Below are 25050 nucleotides of genomic sequence, written 5' to 3'. Positions count from 1 at the left end.
TTTATCTGTCTACTTATTCAATACCTTACATGAGTATGACTTGTTAATATTACAGCTAGCAAAGTTGTACTAATCTCAAATTGTGGAGGTAGAAGCAAAAATAACATAAAGGAAATCTTGCATGATACTGCATGTCATTTTGTCCTGTTGTTTACTGAAGGGAGGTTGAAAGGGTGTCTTTGGAAGTACTGTGAATACACAGCAATAAAAATGTCAACGTTTACAATCACTTTGAAATATTTACACCACAAGCCATCCAACTTCCCAGGTGATCCAAATCATATATGTTGAGCTTATCTTTTACTTATTATTATTTTAGTGTCTGAGATGTGCAATGTCCTCCTAGGTATCTTTTTACATCAGCCTGCACTTCACATGATATTGCAGGACTTCTACAACAAGTCATTGTAAAACCTTGAAGAAAAATGTTTGTTTTTTAGTATACTGTAGTGTATTGTATATTTATTGGTCCTAATATGGTTTGTTGATTTCTACACACTTTTAGAATGAAAAATCAATTTAAAACAAATGCTATCTCTTACCGTATGTGGTGAAGAAAAATGCAAAAACTTTGTTTTATTGCTGAGACTTGAATTAAAAAAATCAAAGGAACAGGTGAGTCTGAAAAATGGATGAATAAATGTACTTGCACCAGTATATGCTTTTTGTTGAATAAAACAAAAATTCTCCATTCTGAAATTGATGAAGATGATTAGATTACCCAAACAGATTCGAATGTTATGAACATTTGATAGACTATGAAGTTATTACTGCAACTGTGAGCAAATAGGCAAAAGACTGTTAACAGGAACATAAAGAGATTCCCGCATAGGAGTGAACTTTTAAAATGGTATTTGATGCATATGACCTGAAAATTGTTCAATTCACACTGCTACTTATGAAATATGAACCAGGATATATTGGTTTGTGAAATGTTTTCTTTTTTGCTATTTTAATGAAGTATTTAGGGAAATCCAAAGTAAGGCTGAAAAAATGTATTCAAGTATATGTCCTCAAGTTCACCTATAATATTGAGGTGAGGAGTGTTTAGCAAAAAAGGAAAAAAACAATTGTAATCTCTTCTACATCCTATTAGTTCTAGCCTCATAAAAGTGCAAATTATGTTGTCATGCATGCATAATCTTATAAAGAATATGTGCTATAAATCAGCTTGCTTTATTTTAAAGACCACAGTCAACCTGTTCATTCCTTGAACATGCCTTACCATATGCTTAATTTCACTGGAGCAATATTATATTAGGATATTCTTCTTGAATATTTATCAGAGCTAGAAAAACTTGATGGACATAATAAAAGAAAGGATGCCTTGCCTCGGGCTCTGGTGATTCTGTTAATCATTCTTAGTTCCCTTTACAAAGTGATCTTTTGATCTTGTGCCACTTTCCTCAGTGCTCAGATGGGCACTGAGGCATTACAGCAGCTCTTACTAGTGCTCTTTTGCTGATTTAGTTTCTTCTGTTTTTAATCTGCTTATTACAGGTGTAAGATACTCACATGCATACATTTAAACAAGTAAAGGGAAACACAAAAGTGCTTAAAATGGCTTTCATGTTGCATAAGATATATTCCTATATATGATGCAACTTCAGCTACATATAGGTAATTGTTTTTTTTAATTGTATTGATTTTATTGTAATCATTCCATACAAATAGATCCATTTTTACAAAAAAAAAATAGGATTAAAAACAAATTAACCCCCACCCCTGAGAAAGAGAGCATGGCCAACGGACTAAACCTTAAAAATAGTAAAAAGGAAAAAATTGATGAGCTTATTAGGCGGATAAAGATAAATGGAGAAGAAAAAGAAATGGGGAGAGAATCTACTTCCACTGTGCTTTAAGAGCTTATTCTAAAATATTATTTATCAGATCCTGGCAGGTTTTGAAAACGTTCTGCACAGATCCTCTAAGTGAGAATTTGATTTTTTCCAATTTCAAATAATATAGAACATCAGTTACCAACTGACTTAAAAGAGGAGAGTTAGGATTCTTCCAGTTTAGCAAAATAAGTCTGCATGGCAATAGTGTACTGAAGGCAAACACAGTTTGTTTGTCCTTCTCCACTTTAAGCCCATCTGGAAGAACACCAAACACAGCTGTTAGTGGATTAGGAGGGATTATAACACCAAGGCTGTCTGAAAGACACTTAAAAATTATTGTCCAGAATGATGTTAATTTGGTACAGGCCCAGAACATGTCACCCAGTGATGCTGGAGCTTGATTGCAGCGTTCACAGGTTGAATCTTGCCCTGGAAACATTTTGGACAATTTCAAGCAAGACAGATGTGCTCGATATATAATTTTGAGTTGAATAATTGTATGCTTTGCGCATATGAAGCTCGAGTGGATTCTCTGCATTGCTACCTTCCATTCCTTTTCTGATATGTTGAGTGAGAGATCCTTTACCCATTGTACTTTTGGATCTTTGAAAGGGAGAGACTAAAATATTTTTACATATTGCAGAAATGCTGTCTGAGTCCTCGAGACTGAGCAATATTTTTTCCAGCATAGAGGAAGGTGAGAGATTGGAAGAATTGGGCAGGTTCTGTTTGACAAAGTTTCTGATTGCTGTTGCTGGAAAAAAAAAAATTGGAATGTAATTGTTCATAGGATGCAAAGATGTTGTCTGTATAAAGATCTCTAAATTTAATCCCAAATGTTTTCCAGATATTAATGTTTGCATATGTTTGCGAGGGTTGAAAAAGGTGGTTCTTATGCAGAGGTGCCACAAATAAAAGATTCTCCATCTTAAAATGCTTTCTACATTGGTTCCATATTCTGAGTGAGTGAAGCACAATTGGGTTATTAGTATATTGGAGATAACTTGCATTTATTGGGGCACAAAGCAGGGAAAATAGAGAAGTACTGCAGGATTTTATTTCTATTGCAGACCAAGCCTGTGTATGTTCATCGATTTGTGTCTAGGTTTTTATAACTTGTATGTTTGCTGCCCAGTAATAAAACTGAAAGTTAGGTAGAGCCATGCCACCTTCTGTCTTAGGTTTTTGTAGAGTCACTCTTTGGATATGTGGATGTTTTAGGTTCTAAATGAGGTTATGGTTGAATGTAATTGCTTAAAGAATGATTTATTGATGTATATTGGAATGTTTTGAAATAAAAAAAGAAGTTTAGGAAGGATAATTATCTTAACAATGTTAATTCATCCAGCTAGAGTGAGACGGAGAGTTGACCATCTATGCAAGTCTTGCTTAATTTTTTCCATACAGATGGCGAAATTTTGTTGATAATGAGCTTAATGTTTACTATTATTTACCCTTAGGTATTTAAACTGATCTGCAATAATAAAAGGGAAGGTGTCCAAAAGTGCTGCTAAGACTGCAGGCACAGTATTTTGTGGGTCTGATATATACAAAACCATATCATCTGCATATAGAGAAATTTTCTGTTCCTGTCCTTCTCTGTCTCTGATAATTCTCTTTATCTGATTAGCATTTCATCAGTAAACTGCCAGTGGTTCAGTGGCGATTGCAAATAGCAGTGGTGACAAGGGGCATACTTGTCTAGTACCACATTCTAGTTTAAAGTAGTCTGAGGAAATGCTGTTAATACAAACTGAAGCTTCTGGATTTGTATACAGTAGTTTGATCCATGCACAAATATTCGGGCCAAACCCAAATTTCTCTAATGTAGTGAGAAGGTAGTTCCATTCAATTATATCAAATGCTTTTTCTGCATTCAATGATAATAATAACTCCGGGGTGTTTGACTTTGCAGGTGAATATATTACATTAAACAGGTGTCAGAGATTGGAAACTAAGTGTCGGCCTTTAATAAATCCAGTTTCATCTTGTGATATTACCGAAGGCAGAACTTTCTCCATCCTTCTAGCTAGGACTTTGGAGAGTATCTTAACATCATTATTCAGCAGTGAAATTGGTCTGTATGATGCACATTGAACTACGTCCTTGTTTTGTTTAGAAAAGATGGTGATTAATGCTTGGCGAAAAGTTTGAGGTAGAATTTTATTGTCTCTAGCTTCTGTAAATGCTGCTAATAAGAGAGGAGCTAGCGGAGTAGAGAATTTCTTATAAAATTTGACAGGGTAGCCATCAGGGCCTGCTGCTTTCCAGCTCTGAAGTGACTTTATTACATCTAGTAATTCTGATAGCACCAGAGGTTTATCCAATTCCTCTGCAATAAAAGTATCTATTTGTGGTATCTATAATGTACTCAGAAATGCAATAGATTGTGTTTTGTCCCTTTGAACTCAGTTGAATATAAGGATTTATAGTAGTCTCTAAATGTGTGCATTATATTTTCATGGTCAATGATTTTATCTCCGTTCTTGTTGGTGATTGCTGGGATTGTATTGCGAACTTCTTGCTTGTGGATTTGTTGAGCAAAGAGCTTATTAGCTTTCTCTCTGTGTTCATAGTAATGATGTCTTGATTTAAAAATGAGTTGTTCAGTTTCTTTGGTTGTTAAAAGGTTGAGCGCTGATTGCAGAGACTGTCTTTTCCTATGAAGAGCTTCACTTGGACACCTGGCATGTTCTTCATCTATTCTAGTATTTTCGCTGGTTAGCTTTGATACCTTCTTGGTTTCTAATTTTTTTCTGTGTGAAAGATATTAAATAATCTTTCCTCTTAAGAAGGCCTTTGAGTTTCCCAGAGTATTCCTGCAGAGACCTCTGAGGATGTATTTGTCTCTAGGAAGAAACTGGTTTGTTTCGATATACGTACTGTACAGTTCTCATCTACTATTAGAAATTGGTTAAGACACCATCTGCGAGATGAGTATGTGGGGCATAATGATTTCAGCTCCAAGTTCAGAGGGGCATGGTCAGAAATACAATAGCATCGTACTTGCAAGATTTAATTGCAGGCAAGAAATTATTATCTATAAAGAAATAATCAATCTTGACTAGCAATGATGCACTGGTGAGTAGAAGGAATATGTTCTTGAGTTTGGGTTTAGAAACCTCCAGGGGTCTGATAAGTGTGTAATTGTCTTTGCAGTGTTAGATGTCATCCCCCCTGTGACAGGAGACCTATCTAAGAGTGGATTTAAAACACAATTTAAGTCCCCAGCCATTAAAATTTTATGAGTGTTCACATTGGGGAATAGATGCAAATACATTTTGCATGAATTCCCTATCATCGACATTGGGTGCATAAACATTTATCAAAATCACTTTACAGTTAAATAAATCACATATCAGGATCAGATACTACATCTGATGCTACAAATGAGACTGTTCTACATATAAGAATTCCCACACCTCTAGTTTTCTTTGTAAAGCTGGAATGGAACATTTGGCCAGTCCAGTCTTTTTGTAGCCGGAACTGATCTTTGCTTAATAAGTGGGTCTCCTGTAAAAATACTATTTTAGCATTTAGACCTGTTAGGTGAGAAAATACTTTCTTTCTCTTTAATTCGTGATTCAGGCCTTTAACATTCCAGCTCACAAAGTTAACTGTCCCATCATGGAGACATTGATTCTAAATTTTTGATGTCATTTTGTAGTCTTAACTGGAAGTGAGACAGCTTTAACCTTAATTTCCATTTTTCCTACAAGTTATTGTCATGTAGCCTATTGTTATGTTGGAAGTTATAATTATAAGGATTAAAAGGATATATTAGATATAGCTTGCTCTCTTTCTCTCCCCCTTATCCCTAACTCCCCCATTTTGTCTCTCCACATGAGGCTAGACCCCACTTCACAAAGTCGCAGTCCTCTGACATTCCTAGAGACAGACCACGTCCAAAACAAAACAAACCGCCAGCAGCAGCATTTGAGGATTATAAAGTAGAGATATCTATTGCTGATAAAGTCTAAATACTATAAGAATAAAATATAATCAACAGTCTTGAAATATTAAGAGAGTAAACCCAGGGAATGGTGTGAAAAAGTGGCCCTGGATAAGCATAGTAAACCCTAATGCAAATTACGACAGTAAGAATAAACGAAGGGTATGATGTTAAACAGTCTCCTTTAGAATAGTTAAAAACTATGATAAATAAAAAAAAAAACAAAAAAAAAACACTACTTTAATTTCTTCCACACACATGCGTGTAATTGTAATTAAAACATAAACAAAAAGTGGCCGAGAAGAAAAAAGGATGTATAATTATGGTACCCGTATCACTGCAAGCAGATCAGACAGCAGGTAATATTTTTTTGCCATACCATGACAGGATGCGACTCACTTTTGTCTTTCAAAAAAGTGTCAGGATCAGCTTTCTTAAATAACTCCTTTTCTGCTTCCTACTTGAAGGAGAAGATGTGATATTTGTCTTGGATATCCACTTTCAGTTTGGCAGGATACAAGAGGCTGTATCTGATATCGGCTTTCCGTAACCGCTGTTTAATGTTGCAAAAAGCTGCACGTTTAGCAGCTGTTGAGGGTGACAAATCAAGGAAAATACGAATGTGGTTATTTTCAAATATAATCTCGTTTGTGTCTGAGAAGTGCCATTACATTAAGCTTAAATTGTAATTTCTTGAAGCGGACAATTAAAGTCATAGGTTTAGAGGTATTTGATCCACATATGCGATAAGCTGCTGCTATCTCGGTATCTGATTTAAAGTCCTCTCCAGTTATTTTTGAGAATAGTTCTTTTACGAATTTCACTGGGTTTGAACTTTCACGGTTCTCAGGTAGACCTTCAATTCTAATATTATTCCTTCTGCATCCATCTTCCAGAGCTGCAAGTCTGTCTCCGAGTTTTTTGCATTCGGAATTCATAGCTGTAGCTTTTCCATCGGCATAAGATGCCAATTGTTCCGCTGTTTCAATTTGAACCGTGAATGTCTGCTTAACGTCTTCCAGCTGATCATGAAGTTCTCGCAGTTTGGACGCAGTTTCCTGAATGTGTTCTTCACTTTTTCTCAACATATCTTTCCAAGTCTTTATATTTCTGCTGCATCTCTTGCAGCTCCAGCCACAGCTTCTCGTTTGTCTTCTCAATTGTCTTGAGCAAGCCATTTATTTCTTTCTTCATATTTTTCGGAATGTCTTTCTAAATGTCTTTCTTGAGATCACTTATGGCCATGGTCATGGCCGTGGCCAATGTTGCGATCATTTCCTTCAGTTCGGAGAAATTGTTTCGGCTTTCGTACACTGCGGGTGAAGTGGTAGCCCCTGTTACTGCCGATGCTTCCGGCTCGCAAGGAGAAGATAAATGCTTGGACTGCAAGTCGATCTCTAGTTTCAAGTGATTTTCTGGAATCGGTGAGCTATTGTGACCTGCACCATTTTCACTGGAGATGATGAAGTGGAGTAGGGTCCTGGGAAATCTGTGTTTTCACCTGCCTGTTCCAGGTCAGTCTCTGAAAGGCCGTACCTTGCACTTGCACTTGGGCCTGATGCCTGTCTAGACTGGGTGTAGTTTTAGGTTTCTTTTCCATTTCTTTCTGACCCCCTTTCTTGTTACTCATGTTTATATACTGTAATAGAAACTCCCTAAGTTAGGTAAATACAAGATACCTCGGGATAATAAGAAATAAGAGAAAAAATAAAGTTGCTGCAGCGGAGCTCCGCTCCAGACGTCCATCTCCTGTAACGGACGAGACCAACACTCTCATATGGATAATTGTATTGACAAATGAAGCAAAAGGTTAAGAGCACAATTAAACAGTGAAGCCAATATCTGTTTGCCTTTACTTGTGCTCCAGGCAATCAAATCATTCTTTACCTTTACAGAAACAATCTCCTTGGAAATAGACAGGTTGGCTGACTATATTCAATGAGACTGTTCAAGGAGATGTGTCCATGAAGGAAATACACTCTCTTTTATATTACTTACCTTTTTTATAATTAGGATCAGACAAACTATTGAACATAATTGTTTCTTTTTTTTAAAGTTTGTGAGTGGAATAACTACACTGGTGTAACTACAAAAAAAATTCTGTTCTCGGTTGGGATTACTTCTTAAAATAATAATAATTGAGTGTAATTTAAAGCAATCTGCAGAATGTTTATACATTACTTATACTTATTGCAGAAACAGTATTTGTGCATGCATTAATGGCAACATTAACATTCATCCATGTTTTCAAGATGTTTTTTCCACTAAACAGAATCAAGAAGCCACAATTATCTTATTGACATCAGACAAAAGGTAGAAACCAGGAATGCCAGTAAATTTATGACACACATTCACACTCTCTCACACTATGACCATTCAGCCTTGCATGAATGGCCTTTGAATAAAGGAGAAAGACAGATTACCCATGCAAAACCCATACAATAAGGGAGAAACCATGCTCCACACTCCATACAGAAGCAGGCAGAAATTAGACTCAGGATGCTAGAAATGTAAGGCAGCAGCATTAACCACTGTGCCCTGCAGCCCCAATATAAATATGTCATATCCAAATATTGTTTTCAGATTTATTTTTTCCTGGTACATACTTGCTTTGCCTCTCCATGCTGGCTACCCTGAGATTTTCCCATCGAGAATTCAGAAGGTTCATTTGTTCCTCAATCTCATTTTCTTCATCTTCTGTTAGTTTTCCTACAGAGAGCAACTGGCTCCCTGCCTGAAGGACCTTGCCCACATTGCCCTGATGAGATGTTAATTCCACCATGAAGCCCTAGAACACAACAGAACATAATTATCACAACTTGACACCATGATACTTATACCTAGTTTATCAATAGCGAAAATACTATGAGAAAGACTGAGTAAAAAGATATCCAAGTACATTGTCAAGCATGGATGTTGTTTTTGTCTCATGAATGCCCCTGTCAGCACTGTCAATGTATGGTGTAAACAGAACTAATATTCAGCATTGGGATGAGGAATTTCAATTAAAAGTTGCCAACTAGAAGCAAATTTAAAATTCCAAAGTATTTTCTTTTATTTGTATCCATGTTTTATGTCTGCTGGTGAAAATGGTTAGCAGCTTTATATGTTTAAAAAAGGACCAATATAAATTGGAGGATGCAAGGAGAATAGAAAGAAATGTTCTACGCGATATAGAATGTTATCTTTCAAATTACTAGAATCAGGAAAGGAGAATGCTTTTAGCAGGCGCTGCACAGCAAAATGCATCCGAAGCAAATTCACAAGGATTACTTAATATTCAACTGCTTCTGTTTCATAATGGTGTCTTCAAACTTTTTTCTAAGTACTGACACATACAGTAAAGTGTATTACATTTGGCTACAATCTCCTTGGGGTACCAGAATGCTCTACAGATATATTTAAAGAGTATTCTAGCTTGCACCTCAGTGTTGCATGCAGATTTCCTAAAGAGATTAAGATTAGAGGTCAGTATATTGCTTTATGTGTGATTCATGCTTTAAGAGGAAAATTGGAAGAAGTAAAAAGGAAAAAAAAGCAAACACTATTCTGGACAGGACTGGGCAGCAGTCAGAGACTCAAGGTAACAGAACAAAGCTAGTATAAAGTCCCCTGCTAGTAGTCACTGGGGTTAGCAATGGACTCAGTGAGTGGGTTGTCCACCCTTCCATCCCAAACATTTATTATGATTAAAAATACTTTACTCATTCAATGCTGTTCTCATGTCAGTGTCTTTGTGACTTAAATTCACTACATTCTCCTTGGCTACTTTACATGAAGGACCTTTACAGCCAGTCAATCAGTCTCTGTCCTCCATTTTCAACACACATAATCCTATTTAGGGTCACAGGGGCTGAAGCTTAGCCTGACATCAGTGGGCACAAAGCAGGAAATGGGCCTGGACAGGGCACAGATCTTTTCATTAATATTTCTAAAGATCTTTTTTTGTGTAAGTGCGCATTAAATTAAGTAAAAAGCAAAGTTTTAAAATCTGTCCTGATAAATTGTCAGCCATAAATAATGTTTGATTAGTTACTTTTGAATGCTAATACAAGGCAAATTGTATGTTTTCATCTCTAATTTCATTAAAATAGTAACTAATGACATGTATCTATGCTCAGATATTTATGACATTGCTATTACTGGAGGGGTGGCACGGTGGCGCTGTGGTAGCGCTGCTGCCTCGCAGTAAAGAGACCATGGTTCTCTTCCAGGGTCCTCCCTGCGTGGAGTTTGCATGTTCTCTCCGTGTCTGCATGCGGGTGCTCCAATTTCCTCCCACAGTCTAAAGACATGCAGGTTAGGTGCATTGGCGATCCTAAATTGTCCCTAGTGTGTACTTGGTGTGTGTGTGCCCTGCAGTGGGCTGGCGCCCTGCCCAGGAATTTGTTCCTGCCTTGTGCCCAGTGCTGGCTGGGATTGCCAGACCCCCGTGACTCTGTGTCAGGATATAGCGGGTTGGATGATGACTGACTTACTGGCCATTACGGGAAAAAAGCAAATATTTTATCAAGGTCAAGTAAATTTTCTCAAAACAGAAAATGTGCTTGCTCACTTGGTCAGAGCTACAATGTAACATTCATAAGTGATAATACTTGTTCTTTTTCTCACTATAGTGTTTCCAAAAGTCAGAATGATTGCCGTGCCAGAAAACTAAATAAAGAATGTCACTAAAAAAGTCCTCAAATATTTAAATTATACAGAGATAGTCTGTGTAGTTTTAACAATAAAACATGCAGCAACCAAACAAAATATGAAAATCTAAAAAACCTTAAATTATCAGCATCTAAAATTTAGATCTCTGAGGTGGGCTGGCACCCTGCCCAGGGATTGTTTCCTGCCTTGCGACCTGTGTTGGCTGGGTTGGGCTTCAGCAGACCCCCGTGACCCTGTAGTTAGGATATAGCGGGTTGGATAATGGATGGATGGAAAATTTAGCTCTGGTACAATTCATTCATTTTTAAAACTTGCTAATTGCAAAACAACGTTTTGAGAAGTTGGATCTGACCTTAATGATATTGGCTGATAGGCACCAAGCAGCATCCCTGGACAAGATGCCAGTATTTGTTAGGACAAACTTACACATACCCACCTACTATCTAATATAGGATTAATTTTAGGATGAGAATCAGTCTGACTTACACATCTTTGGGATATTGGAAACACCAGAGTACTTCAAAGAGACTCATATTGTACAAGGACAAAATGAAAGTTCCACACAAACAGATTCACGCAGGTAGCAATTGACTCACCATTGTCAGCTTAAAGTATCCACTGACTACAATAAGTTTACAATGCTGACTGTCAGAGTTCTCACATGAACTGAATACATTTGAGGATATTTCTCATGGTCTGATTCAATAACATTTATTGATCTTAAAGTATCAGATTATTTTCAAAACTACCCTTCTGATTTTAACATTCCCAATTACCTGCCATCTTTAACTTCTCATATTTCAAAAGATTTCTTTCATAGCTCTCCCTAGGTCTGGTCATGAAGCTCGACCAATGTAGTCATTTCTATCTTCCCTCAAAAGATTAAGTAGGTTTGATAAAGGTTAAAATGATGGTAACAAATTGTCCTTCTAACATTCATTACTCTTTTGAATCAGAGCAAAAGAAACCAATATTTAAAAAAATATCAAGAGATAATGGAAGCTGTTCACGTAGAAAGTAAAGAAATTGTAGGCACACAAGATACCAGATGGGCATTTATTCTGCCATTTTCTGTCTTATATTGTGCCATTCATAGAGTACACAATTTCAAGGTGCTTTTCAGCACACAAGGAGAAAATAACAACATTCTCCACTACCGGTTAGAATAAAAAGTAAATGTTAACAGTTTTCAAGTACACTAACTAAAGTGTATTTACAGTACAGTAAGTAGAGAACAACATACTAGTACATTGGAATAGATAAACAGAATGATGTGTCGTTAAAGTGGAATTTGGATTAAGTACAATTATAACAAGAAAATGGAATAAGGAAATGACCACAGCTAGAGTGGCATGATTGCCAGAGAAGAGATGAATCTTTAAGTGCTGTGAGTGCAGAAAGCTATTGTGAAGTACTGGGCACAACACAGAAAACAGCCCTGGACGGCACACTCATGCGCATATCCATACTCACTCAGCAATAAAACGTTTTCATGTGAGAGAGAAACTAGAGTATGAGAAAAAAAAACTCTTGCAAACCCAAGGGTAGCAGACACACTTGACATGGACTTGACAAGTTGCTCAAGCTGAATGCTAAGCTCAGTAGTCTGAAACTGCGAGACATCAGTGTTAAGTACTATGTTTTTTATATGGAAAATAACCAAAAAAAATATGATTCAATTTTTACTGAAATACAAAAAAAGAACACTTTTAAAACACTACAAATATATTCTTCATATATATTTTATGCAGTCTTAAGAGAGAAAAGATGCCTTAAACAAAACAAACATTTGCAGGACTTGGTTGGATGGCAAAATAGCAATTTTCTTTATGGTCCAGCAAATTTAACTAATTTGCTTAATGAGGATTTCAATTGTTTTTCCTTAAGTTGAAAACCTGTTTTTAGTAGGTAAATTAAACCTGTGAGTCATTTAATTAAAAGTAAATGTAAGGTACTGAGGAAGCATATAGCAGTGCTAACAGCAATTCTTCATCAGACTTAGCAGCATATAAGGTTATTCAATCCAGATGTTTATAATTATCAAAAACTTTATAATAAAATTTAAACCAATTAGTTTTTTTCAACTAATCAGACACTGAAGAAATGAGTTTTCTTTGCAAAGTGTCTGGGCTAAGCCTTAGAGAATATGGTGAGAAGCCCAGACATTTGGAAGGAGCTCAAAATAAACACACTGCTTCGCTGCATTGAAAGGACCCAGCTGAGATGGTTTGGGCATCCTGGACGCCTCCATGGATAGGCGTTTCAAGTATGTCTACCTGGAAGGAGAAGTCGGGGCAGACCCAGGACACGCTGGGGAGATTATATCTCTTGGCTGCCCTGGGAATGCCTAAGTATCCTCCTGGAGGAATTGGAGGAGGTAACAGGGAAAAAGGATGCCTGGGCATCATTGCTTATATTGTTGCCCCCATGACCTGGACTCAGAAAAGTGGGAAAAATGGATGGATGGATAATGGTTAAAATTGAAAATTATTTTTATTAATAATAAAAAAATATGAGTCTAAAACAGGTTTTTTGATTACTTGAAAAACTTGTAAACCATTATATAAAAACTGATATGGCGACTGGATTTAAATAATGCAACAACCTGCAAGTGAAAATACATTCCACCTATTACTTTTCACCCATTTTCAGTGCCTTCTTTAAACATTGGATAAAAGGCAGAAAGTATCCAGTGACAGTGCACCATAAGGGAGGTGAAAGTTTGTTATACTTTTTTATACGTTCTTTTTTACACCATGTCATAACATATTCACTTGAAGCTGATAAGTTCTAATAGACTTTCTTACAAATGTCAAATCACATTGTTTTGAAAGAAGGTACGCCAGAAATTTGCAAGGTAGAGTGAGTGTGTGCGTTTTTTGCCTTTGTTTTCAGTTGCTAATAGCGCTATTCCAGTTTGCAATTACTTAACCCACCTATTATGTTATGGGTCAATTTGACCCATTTCAGTTTTTGAGCTTTTTAAAGTATGAGTTACTGTCAGTTTTTCTCCCTGAAATTATTTGACATTTTGAGTTATGATCTTACTTGTGAAGTGTGGTCACTCTAATGCATTGGGAAAGTCTGTACAGAGTTTTATACAAAAATGATAGTGCAGGACATTTTGACCCAGATAGTTTCAGGTACCGTAAAAGGTACCCAGACCCAAAACAAAAATATCTGTCTGGGTCGCTGAGGGTCGTTGAGGGTGGTAAGTGGTCATTTCACTAATAATGAAAGAAGTGTGGGTGGTTTTTAATTACATATAATTTTGTGCATCATTGGGCTTGATGACCAGACATAACTGACATGAAAGAGACAAATTAGCTGCAAACAGGAAATTGTGGGATAAATGAATGAACATTCTGCCTTTCTTATACAATCATGAGGCCTCATTTATCAAGCTTCTACTATAAATGCACAAAACACAAATTGAAATATGTTTATGCAACTGGTCTAGATTTAGAAAAGAAAACTTGACAATACCCATGATCAAGTAGGGAAATGTAGGCAAATCAGCTAAATGACTTATAACAATTCATATTTACAATAATTCATATAACAAAGCTGTTATTATATTGTGGGTTGCCATGATAAACATATTGAAGTTCAAATGGGATAAATATGATGAACAGACTGTGTATTAGTTCCCTTTAAGAGGATCAATGCTGTGTATTTGCTCTAGAGAATGTAACCGACTCGACTCTGCTTTTTCCTGCGTTGTGTAAATAATTATCACGTAGGCACGTTGAGTTAAAACACGAGCTTTTATTTTCCTCCTTCAGTAAACCCCCTTTGCAAAACAAAAGAAATAGACAGAGCATCACATATACGTCTTCTTCCCTCTGCCCACACAGCGTCCACGACACTTCTGGCGTTAGAGCCAAAAATGTGGTGTTCACAGGTTGTGAGGTGTGATGCTAATTAACGCCCGTACTACAACAGATTATACTGTTGGTTTACTATAAACTGTTTACAGGGATCAACGCTTTTGGGGAAGTTCATAACAAAAAAATATATATATAAACAAAATTATAGATAACATTTTACACTTTGCTACATGCTCCTCCCTGAACTTCACCAAAATAGTCAGGCATTAACAGCTGACTACCTCAATATATCCACAGCATACAACATATGTGTTACCCACTACACTGGGAAAGTGACTAAAGAAGGTTGCGCAATCCTTCTCAAGTACACTCGCACTGGGGGTGCCCCATACACCCTCTCATCTATTTGACAACATTCCTTCTCAACTTAACAATACTCGTAGCATTATCATCTATCACTAAAGCAGCATTTAATTATTTATTTTTTCCAAAGGTTACCATCAACACTAACATCTGAATTACAACAATAATGATTTAACAAAACCAGTAACAGAACGCTTTTTAAATGGCACAATTTCTTGAGACATATTCTGAATTAACCGATTAACCGGTTTCACTACTCTACCCACCCTAGTTTTAATTCTTGACACTGCATTGTTTCCAATTGAACTTTCAGCAACTGAACATCCACTGACATTGTCTAAGCCATTCACCGATCTCTGGTCCAACCCGTCCAACACCTGTCCACCTATCCGACCATGGTCCACGATCTCGTCCTTCTTCTCATCTGTCTGGATATTGATCTCTTCTTCAACACTATAAGAATCATTAGGTGGCTCGTTAGAATCAGAGGCGCTCAATACCCAATGTGCCGTTCTGTCGACTGAATTCACTTTGGTCCTCCCCTCTAAAGTATTTGCCAGCATCTCATCTTCAGACCCACAGCTAGATTCAGCTGACTCAGCAAATGAGGATTGATGGTCATCGTCCTCAGTCTCCAATGGCAGAAAGTTAGCAAGTAATAGAAGATTCCGGTGCACAACCTTCTCTCGTCCACTACTAATATTTTTAATCCGATAAGTATGACACCTTGGATTTTTTTTAATCACGACATATGGAATAGACTCCCATCTATCTACTAATTTTCCACGCCCTCGTTCACTCTTGTTCGCCAGTAGGACGCGATCTCCTTCGACAATCTCGTGACCCCTCACTTTTCTGTCATAATTCTCGGCCTGGCGCTGTTGACCTATGCTGGCATTGGTCTGAGCAGTAGCTATTGCTTCTTTCAGATCGTCTCTCATTTTCAATACATACTTGTCATAATCAATGAGATTGCAGTCCCGTCCGACATTGTGAAACATCACATCAACAGGTAGCCTTGGCACTCTACCAAACATTAAGTAGAAGGGTGCATAGCCTGTTGTCTCATGTGCAGTGCAGTTGTATACAAAGGTTAACGTCTGCAACATCTGAGGCCAATTCTGCTTTGCTCTTGGAGGCAAGGTTCTGATCATATTTCCCAGTGTTCTATTAAAATGTTCTGCACTTCCATTTCCCATAGGGTGATAGGCAGTGGTCCTGGACTTTTTTACACCAGACACTGACAGTAGTTCCTGGATCAACTGACTTTCAAAATTGGCTCCCTGATCGGAATGGATTCTTTCGGGAAAACCATAAACACAAAAGTACCTGTCCCAGAGCTGACGGGCAACCTGCTTAGCCGACTGATCACGGCACAGGAACGCATGGGCCATCTTCGTAAAGTGATCAGTAACAACCAAAACATCCATTGACTTCCCATGTGAATCTTCTGCTGACCAAAAATCTATACAAACTAATTCTAAAGGGCTTGCGGTTTTGATGCTTTCTAGAGGGGCTCTACCCTCGGGTTCTGGTGTCTTGCTTACTACGCAGCGCTTGCAGGACCTAACATACTCCCTGACATCACGCTCCATATTTGCCCAAAAAAATCTCTGTCTTGTCAGGTACAGGGTTCTATATTGTCCTTGATGTCCAGCTTCATCGTGCACTCCCTGCAGAGCTTGTTTCACCAGTGAGGTGGGGACAACATACTGATGAAGTCTCTTTCCAGTCAAAGGATGTTTAATCACTCTATACAATATCCCATCTAGCAACTTGAGTTTTTCCCACTGTCTTAATACCTTCTGAACTTCAAACATCTCCTTCACTCTCTCTCCTGGATGGTCTTCTTTCCCGGGCCACATAATAAAAAACCCTTGATAAAACATTATCTTCCTGCTGTCTATCCTGGAGTTCCTTCAGAGAGAATACAGGCAGAGCACACTGTCCTGGTGGGATCAACTGCTGAACATCTTGGACAAGCCAAGAGGATGCTCTCCCTCTTGTTCCTTCATCCCACTCAACCTGACCATCTAGCACTGCTGCGACTTCCTCGTTACTAAGGGAACAGTGTCTCTCTTCCGAAACAGACTCCACTTGTCGTATTTGTTGACGGTTGGCTCAGATGGAAGACATTCTGTACGGTACTATCTTCAACCAGTTGTGCTTCATCGATCAGAGCCCCATAAGGTTCAGTCAGAAGCCTCTGACCGACTCTGGCTTTTACAAATGGTTGTCTACTCAGAGCATCTGCAACTACATTCTTGGGGCCTGGAATATACTGAATGCCAAAATTATATGGCGCTAACTTGGACACCCAACGTTGTTCACAGGCATCTAGCTTGGGTTTGGTGAGAATATATGTCAATGGGTTGTTATCTGTCCATACAGTAAAAGGATGACCCTTAAGCCAATGACTAAATTTATCACAGACTGCCCATTTCAATGCTAAAAATTCCAATCGATGGGGGATATTTCATCTGCGACAAGTCAATGCTTTACTTGCAAAAGCAATGGGACGCCTTACTTCCCCCCTCAGAAACCTGAGAAAGTACTGCTCCCAATCCATCAAGTGAAGCATCAGTTGAGAGAATAAAGGGGCGGCTAAAATCAGGGTGAGCCAACACTACTGAATTCAGCAGGGCATCCTTGAGACCACTAAACTATGCTATGCTCTGGAGTCCAATCACTTCGGCTAAGTTTCCTAAAAACAGCTGCGCCCCTAAATTTACCCTTTTTAACGGTTAACATTGCTGTCAAAGCAAAAAGTGGCTTAGCTACACTGGAGCAATTTTGTATGAACCTCTGGTAGTACATTACCATGCCAAGAAAGGATTTTATTTTCTTCGCTGAAGGGGTGGCCCCGTCTTCTGACATAAGGTCTGATTCAGTCAGAGCAGCAATAGCTTGCACCTTTTGTGGGTCAGTGGCAACTCCATTTTCACTGACAACGTGGCCTAAAAACCTAATACTACGCCGAAGGAAATGACATTTTCTCGGGGCCAATTTTAGGCCGTGCTCACTTAGCCTACTAAAAATCATTTCAAGTCTTTTGATGGCTTCTGCTTCACTGGGAGCAAAAATCAGCACATCATCAAGGTAACACAACAATGTCAAAAAATTCTGGTCACCAAAAATATTCACCATCAGACGCATGAAACTGGCTGGACTGTTACACAAACCTTGAGGCATTCTGTTGAATTCGTGGAGACCCACTGGAGTTGTAAAAGCAGTTAATTTCTTATCCTCCTCATGCATTGGAATATTATAAAACCCAGATGTCAAATCAATTGTACTAAACACGGCATTACCTCCCAGGGCAGCTAAACAATCAGCCTGGTGCGGAACAGGATGTGCATCTTTTACTGTGCGTGCATTCAACCACCGGTAGTCAACACAGACACGCAAATCGCCATTCTTTTTCCAAACTAGAACGAGAGGGGAAGCCCACTCACTAGAAGACTTCTGAATGATGTCTTTCTCTTCCATTTCAGACAGGACCTCCCTTAACTTCTGATACTGCCCTGGGGGAACACGACGATAGGGTAACCGGAAAGGACGGCTATCTGTCAGAAAAATGCGATGAACAAAGTCTTTGGCCTTGCCACAGTCCAACTTATCCTTGGAAAATATGTGTTCATACCTCTTCACAAGGTTTACCAATTGACTCTTCCAATAAGTCGATACCTCACATGCATTTACATCGATACCATCCATTCCTAGGCTGTTCAACTCATCTTGCAAACTGGAAGGTAAAGAGGTACTAGCAGTACTGACTGCATTACTCAAAACGTCTTGTGTTTTAGCCCCTAGCACCTTAGCAGTGTCACAACTCAGCCTCTGGTCAAAATCTTCCAGTGCCACGCATGGTGATACATCAGCAATCCTTGTATTTTTTCTGAGCATCACAGGCTTGTCACTCAAGTTCTCAATCTTCACTGGGACCCATCGATCACCACTCATTGAAGCTACTACTCTTCCTACTAAGATGGTTTTACAGTGTGACTGACATTTTGGTGGTTCTATCAGTATAGCACTTCCACTGGAAATGGGTACATGCGGAGAGAGCCTTCCCCACACTATATGCTCCTTACTGGGCATTAGCGTCACAGCACTGGTTAACTTTGCAGTTCCTATCACATCCGGAATTTTGTCACCTCTCCATCTGGTTATGCCAGACAGCATGCTCAAAAACTGTTCAATATTAGCTTCATTGGCGGAGTCAGGAGTGTTCATTACTTTCCAATAATGTGGATATTGTTTGAACTGACTCGACAGATGCTTTATTACATTAGTACCCAGTATTAACTGGTCACGTTGACCGGGCACCACCAAGACAGGGACACTCATGACTTGGTCATAGACGTTAAGCTCCAATTCATAAACGCACTTCGGACGCACCTGTATCCCACCACATCCCACTAAGACAACATCTGTTGGTGTCTGAACAACCTCTGGCAACAAACTTCCTTCTGCAAGCTTCCTTTCTGCATCCTCACTCATCGTGCATGCCATCGAACCAGTATCCAGTAAGGCCAATAACGGAACTCGACTATTTACTTTCACATCCGTGTAGAACAGACTGTCTGCTTTCTCCAATTTATGCACATTCTGGCATATGACCAGACCTCCCTTAGGAGCCAACCTGCTACTCTCCTCGTAAATGGAAGCCAAATCTTCTTCAAGATTGAGGGTCTGACTTAGTAAGCTCGCACTCTGCCCCCCCAAATTCGAGCAATTTAGTTTCCCTGGTCGGTCACCTGAGCATCTGGATGAACAGTATGCGGATGTACTTTTGTACAGTCCCTCTTTTGGTGACCAGTCTCCAAACAAACAAAACACCTTCTTTCTCTCATGCAATGTTCACGTGTATGGTGTGTCTTATCACCACATATTTTACAGGAAGCCCGAGCCACCCACTGAGTTGGCTGCGGAGGAGAAATGGCTGTCCGTGCCAAAACTTTCTCAAACATGTCTAGAACTCGCTCCAATGCTCCCACCTCTTGATTATTGTGCACATCTACCTTCATCTGTCTGACGACTTCCGGCATGCTTGTCGCTCCATAATCACATTTCTCTACTGCAAAATTATTAACAGCAGTAACAGCCGCTGGTGTCCTACCAACCTTGCTCGTCTTAATAGGTTTCTTCCTTGCCCAGTGCTCCCTCTGATGCTCATCAATAGCCTCCTGAACCTCTGGAGCTGACCATTTACTAATCGGTTTACATTTAAAAACACTGGCAAGATCAGAATCTGGGCAATTTCTTATGAATATCATAGCAATCTCTGTAGACATGTGTTCCATCTTTGCACCTTTCTTCCTCAAGTGTTTATCAGCCCGCTCAGCAGCAGTGTTCAGCCGAACCCAATAATCTACGGGACTCTCATCATCATTTGGCTGTGTGGCATAAAAGTCTGCTACTGGGGAGCAAGACTCCGGATTCTCGCTAAAATATCTCCTCAATATTTCATATATTACTTCGGGGTGCAAAACACTATTTAGGGTCATACTACTCTTCAATCCAACTTTGACAATATTTCTTGCCCTCCCCAAGAGATAGCTCAGCACCTCGTCCGCTTGTTCTGGGACAGAGACTCCCTTATTTCGTAGATAAACTTCCATAATATCTATCCACTCTTGCACTGTGTGTTTGTCTGATTCATCTCCTCTGAACACTGGTGGTTCCTTCCTGTCTGGCTTTACTACAACGTTTAGTTTGGACAGATTGAGAGTATTCGACAGGGGATCAGGTCGGCTAGCCGAAGGATGAGTCATGAAACTGTCTGGCGTGTCAAAAATCCTACTAGCCAATAACCGACTGGCAACAGAATCACCAATCTGGGCACCTAGCTCCCCTATAATATCACGTAACTGCTGTAAAGTATCAGGGACACTATCGGTAGGAGTTGAAAACCTTGGCTTCACAGAGGGTATGTCACTTGCCTCCATGGTGTCCGAATGCTCTCTATAAATTGACTGCCTAACCTGCTCTCCTGTAATCTCCTTTGCATGCAATAATCCTTGACCCCTCCCTACTACTGGGGTCACATCTATAAAATTCAATCCACGCCCCCCACTAGCCATATCACAATAGTTAATACACGAAGAGTAAAAGAAAATATGTATATAACTGACTATAAATACACAATTTACAGAACAAATATTACTATATAATTAAACAATTCTTAACATCATATCTATATGTAAAAAAACGTAACAAATACAATACTACAATAACCAATAAAGTGTTCTTTTAACGTCATTAGCTCTCACATAAACTGACTCCTCCGGCTCACAAGAGAGGACGCCTTAATCTTCACGGCACTTGCTTGACCCCGGCGATCGGCAGCAGCTGATCTGATGAATCCGGGTCACGGCACCATTTCTGTAACCGACTCGACTCTGCTTTTTCCTGCGTTGTGTAAATAATTATCACGTAGGCACGTTGAGTTAGAACACGAGCTTTTATTTTCCTCCTTCAGTAAACCCCCTTTGCAAAACAAAAGAAATAGACAGAGCGTCACATATACGTCTTCTTCCCTCTGCCCACACAGCGTCCACGACACTTCTGGCGTTAGAGCCAAAAACGTGGTGTTCACAGGTTGTGAGGTGTGACGCTAATTAACGCCCGTACTACAACAGATTATACTGTTGGTTTACTATAAACTGTTTACAGGGATCAACGCTTTTGGGGAAGTTCATAACAAAAAAATATATATATAAACAAAATTATAGATAACATTTTACACTTTGCTACAAGAACATTTTTCTTTTTTTTTGTTACTGTATTGTCACTTTTCAGGGAAATGGCTGACAGGTCAGGGATATCTATATCAGCCAAGCTTCACTCTGTCATGCCTGCTCTGCTGGAAGCCTTTAACAAACTGATAGAGTTATTACATAGCATAAAAAGGCAATTTGCAGCAGCATCTGGTTTTCCTAATGTAATCGGAGCACTTTAATACACTTGCATTGAAATAAGGGCATCTAGCAAGAAAGAAGCTGCTTTTGTTAACTGTAAGCAGTAACATTTTATTAACATACAAGTCATATGTGATGACAAAATGTAACCGACAATTATTAGGACCTCTTTTGCATAATACCACATAAGAAAGCATTTCCAATTATAGATGCCATTTCACAGTTTGAAATCAGAGAGCACAGATGTGTTTATTCCTCATACTATTACAAACATACTCTGCCACTGTCTAGCGATCTTTTTCATTGGCACGGATTGGACGTTTTTTTTATTTTTTATTTTATTTCAGGCATGGTGTGGCTGGAGCTAAATGGCATTTACGGCAGTAGTAACATGTTGCTATTCAACATATTTGCACTTGTTGCTAGTACACTGCGCTTAGGCCACCAAATAAAGGCCTTTTGAGTGCCTCTTAGAGACAAGTACTTCTGCATCACACCACTGGATACGTCATGTGGGAGCCTTCTCTACCAGTTATTGAAGGTCGGCAGCATTGTAATTGCATAAGTATAAGTTTGATTAGCATGGCTCAAAAATTGTTGTTTCAGGATGGAGTTTGAAGCACATTCACAAACCTACATTTACAAGATAATTGTTATTTATCAACAGTAAATTTAATAAAAATGTGAAAACACCAGGTTTTATAAATATGATTTTTTATGTCACACACATTTTCCTGTTATTTGGAGAATGTGTATTTTCATGCTCGAAAACCCAGCAAAGTTCTATAATTGTGGCCCCTGTTCATTATGTTACAGTGAATGTATGCATTCTTCCATTCAAATAAAGTTGTCCATTCCAACAGTACATGCCCAACAAGCTTGCAGAATATGTGATGGAAAATGGAAATTTACTCTGGTAAACCAGAGGATGCAGGTGGTGCAGGATATAAGTAAAAGTCTTAAGGTTTTACTTTATCATGTGACAACTTCTTCACATCTTACCAGTTTGGGGATGAACTACAGGAGAGAAAGCTGCCCATGTTAGGAACAAATACTGTAGAACAAGACAAGCCTGAACTTCCAAGTGAGCTTATGAAAATGCAAGAAAGAACTTTTCATTACCTCAAAATTTGCCTTCTCTGAAGATACAATCGCTGTTTCATATTGCCCAAAGAAACACAAGAATGTTCTTATAATTAAACACAATGCACAAAGATGTATATTTAAGTGAATGATTGGAAATGAAGCCACAAACAATCCTAGACTACAGTTCCACTAAAGGAGAGGCTGACAATTAAAACAAAGTTTCATCCATATAGGACTGCCAGTGCATGACTGACAGAAATCCTTGGTTATTTCTTCAGTATTTTTTAAGTGTCTCCCTAAAAACCATATATCCTGTGGACTGAGATTATTAACCAGCAGTGGAATAAGGGCAAACTGCATCAATGTCAGGGTATTTCTGGAGGAGCTAGGCAAAGCATTTATAAGTCCAAAACTCTGCAGGAGAACCATACCACCACAATTGTAATGAAAGTACAAGCTGGTGTTTCCAGACCCGGAGGGAATCCAGAAGAAATGGATCCAGTGCTGCACATGTAATGGCAATAAGCAAAAAAGATGCCAGGTCTGCCGCTCTCAAGAAGACAACACCTTGTGTATACAGTATAGGAAATCAATCTGCAGAAAGCACACCCTTATTCTGTGCTCATTGGGTGGAGGGAAATGTAAATGTAACATCATATCTAAAGTAACTGAAACTATAAAAGTACAAAAAATGTCTTGGCATTACATCAATTAAACAGTGTTATCTGAGAAGGAAAAAAATGTTATTAACTATTTGTTAATTATACAGTATTGTATCTTCTATGTGTTCTTGTGTTTCATTTGTCTAAATATTCTGAAAATTTATAGTAAATGATTAGCTATTATAACGTGAATCCTGCCTGTTTTAAACAATAAGTAAACTCTGTGGGACAATTTAACCTGTAACTTAAAGGTGAAATTTTTATTTTCAAGCATAATGGGAAGGTTAAGTGGTGCTGCTAAATTAAGGCTAGTCTCAGGTCAATTCACAGGCTCATTCAAATGCTGTTTTATTTCAGCTGTAATGGCCAGGTAGAACTATTTGGCTCAAAACTTTAGTTATAATCCACCCTGGGAAGGTACTTATGTTTTTAAGGAGCTATTGCTACATTAGCATTTATATATGCAAGTACAACACAGGTATTCCCCAGGTTACGGACATCCGACCTATGACATACGAACGGGGCCACAGCTGTGACACATGCATCTCAGTAACTGCTGCTCCGTCATCTTCGGCCTGGGGACACTGCAAGAGGTGGCTGGACGGAGGCTGGAGGGGGTTGATTTTGCTGCTCGTGCAGTGTAGTGTCCCTTGGGCAGCTCCCGGCGGCAAGCGATTTCACTGCCTGCCCACCACACACGGCTGCCCCGTGTATTCTCGGTGGGCGGCTGGTGATGGTGCAAGCGGTGACCCAGTTGTGGCTGAATGGAGGCCACTAAGGGTGAACAGGGCAGCGGGGGGTAGCATTGTAGCGTGCATCGGATGGCTGCCTATTGAATGGGGGCGAATCACTACCTGCCTTTGCCCGCACTGTGTTCGTTCTCAGTGGGCCGACACTGCCGGCAGCATACTGTATTGGAGGTGACTGTGAGGTGGGTTGGTGATGAACCGCCCGTCGCTACCCCTATTCATTCTCAATAGCAAGCCTGCTTGTACTGTTATGCACTTAGCAGGAAGTTGTCTCTTGTCAGTACATCAGACGTGTTGACGATGGATGCCTTCCTGCTGTGATAGCGTGTACAGTGCTGTACAGAAGAGCTCATCTTAACCTTTTGTCTTCACCCTTCAAGAATGTCTCTGAAACACAAATCTGATGCAAGTGCTGGTGATACAGTAAAGAAGAGAAAAACCATCGACATTGAAAAAAAAGTAGAAATAATTAAAAGGTCAGAGAGAGGTGAAACTCCATCATTCATTGGCAGAGCACTTGGTTACAGTCAGTCAACAATAGCATTTATTAAAATAATGTACCTGTTCCAAATTTAACTTAAGTACAAACCTACAGTCCCTATCTCGTACGTAACCCAGGGACTGCCTGTATTATTAATGAATTAAATTCTGAATTATTACTGTAGTATCGGTATGGGTAAGAACATATCTTCATCATTAGTTCACATCTAATTTCGCACTTACCCACTTTATAAAAATAGGTATGTGATAACAATGCATAATTACACTGCCATCACATTTCAATATAAGGGTGTAAAATAAAGTGTTAATGGTTAAGTTATTGTGTCAATATTTATTAGTACCCAGTTCAGGAAGCAAACTTTTCTGCTTTCTATCATGTTCACTTTATCAAAAGTTATAAAAATGCAGCTTCATGAAAAGTTTCAGTTTGTCCTTCATTAAATTCCACGTTGTTGTTACTTTCCACTTAACTTACACACAAAGTGGT

The 25050-nt window shown here is 38.9% G+C and overlaps 1 protein-coding gene across 12 annotated transcripts in view; it reads right to left on the bottom strand.

Annotated features, from left to right (window-relative positions):
- Positions 1-25050, bottom strand: part of dmd (dystrophin) — a 2654580-nt gene that overhangs the window by 1758181 nt on the left and 871349 nt on the right. For all 12 annotated transcript variants that reach the window (XM_039745194.1, XM_039745193.1, XM_039745197.1 and 9 more), the window contains exon 11: positions 8400-8581. In XM_039745194.1, coding sequence (XP_039601128.1) covers positions 8400-8581 — 182 coding nt within the window. The remainder of the gene's footprint in view (positions 1-8399; positions 8582-25050) is intronic.

This window comes from Polypterus senegalus, chromosome 2 (assembly GCF_016835505.1).
Source record: "Polypterus senegalus isolate Bchr_013 chromosome 2, ASM1683550v1, whole genome shotgun sequence".
In the NCBI taxonomy this organism is placed as follows: domain Eukaryota; kingdom Metazoa; phylum Chordata; class Cladistia; order Polypteriformes; family Polypteridae; genus Polypterus; species Polypterus senegalus.
This window is presented reverse-complemented; position numbering and strand designations above follow the sequence as displayed.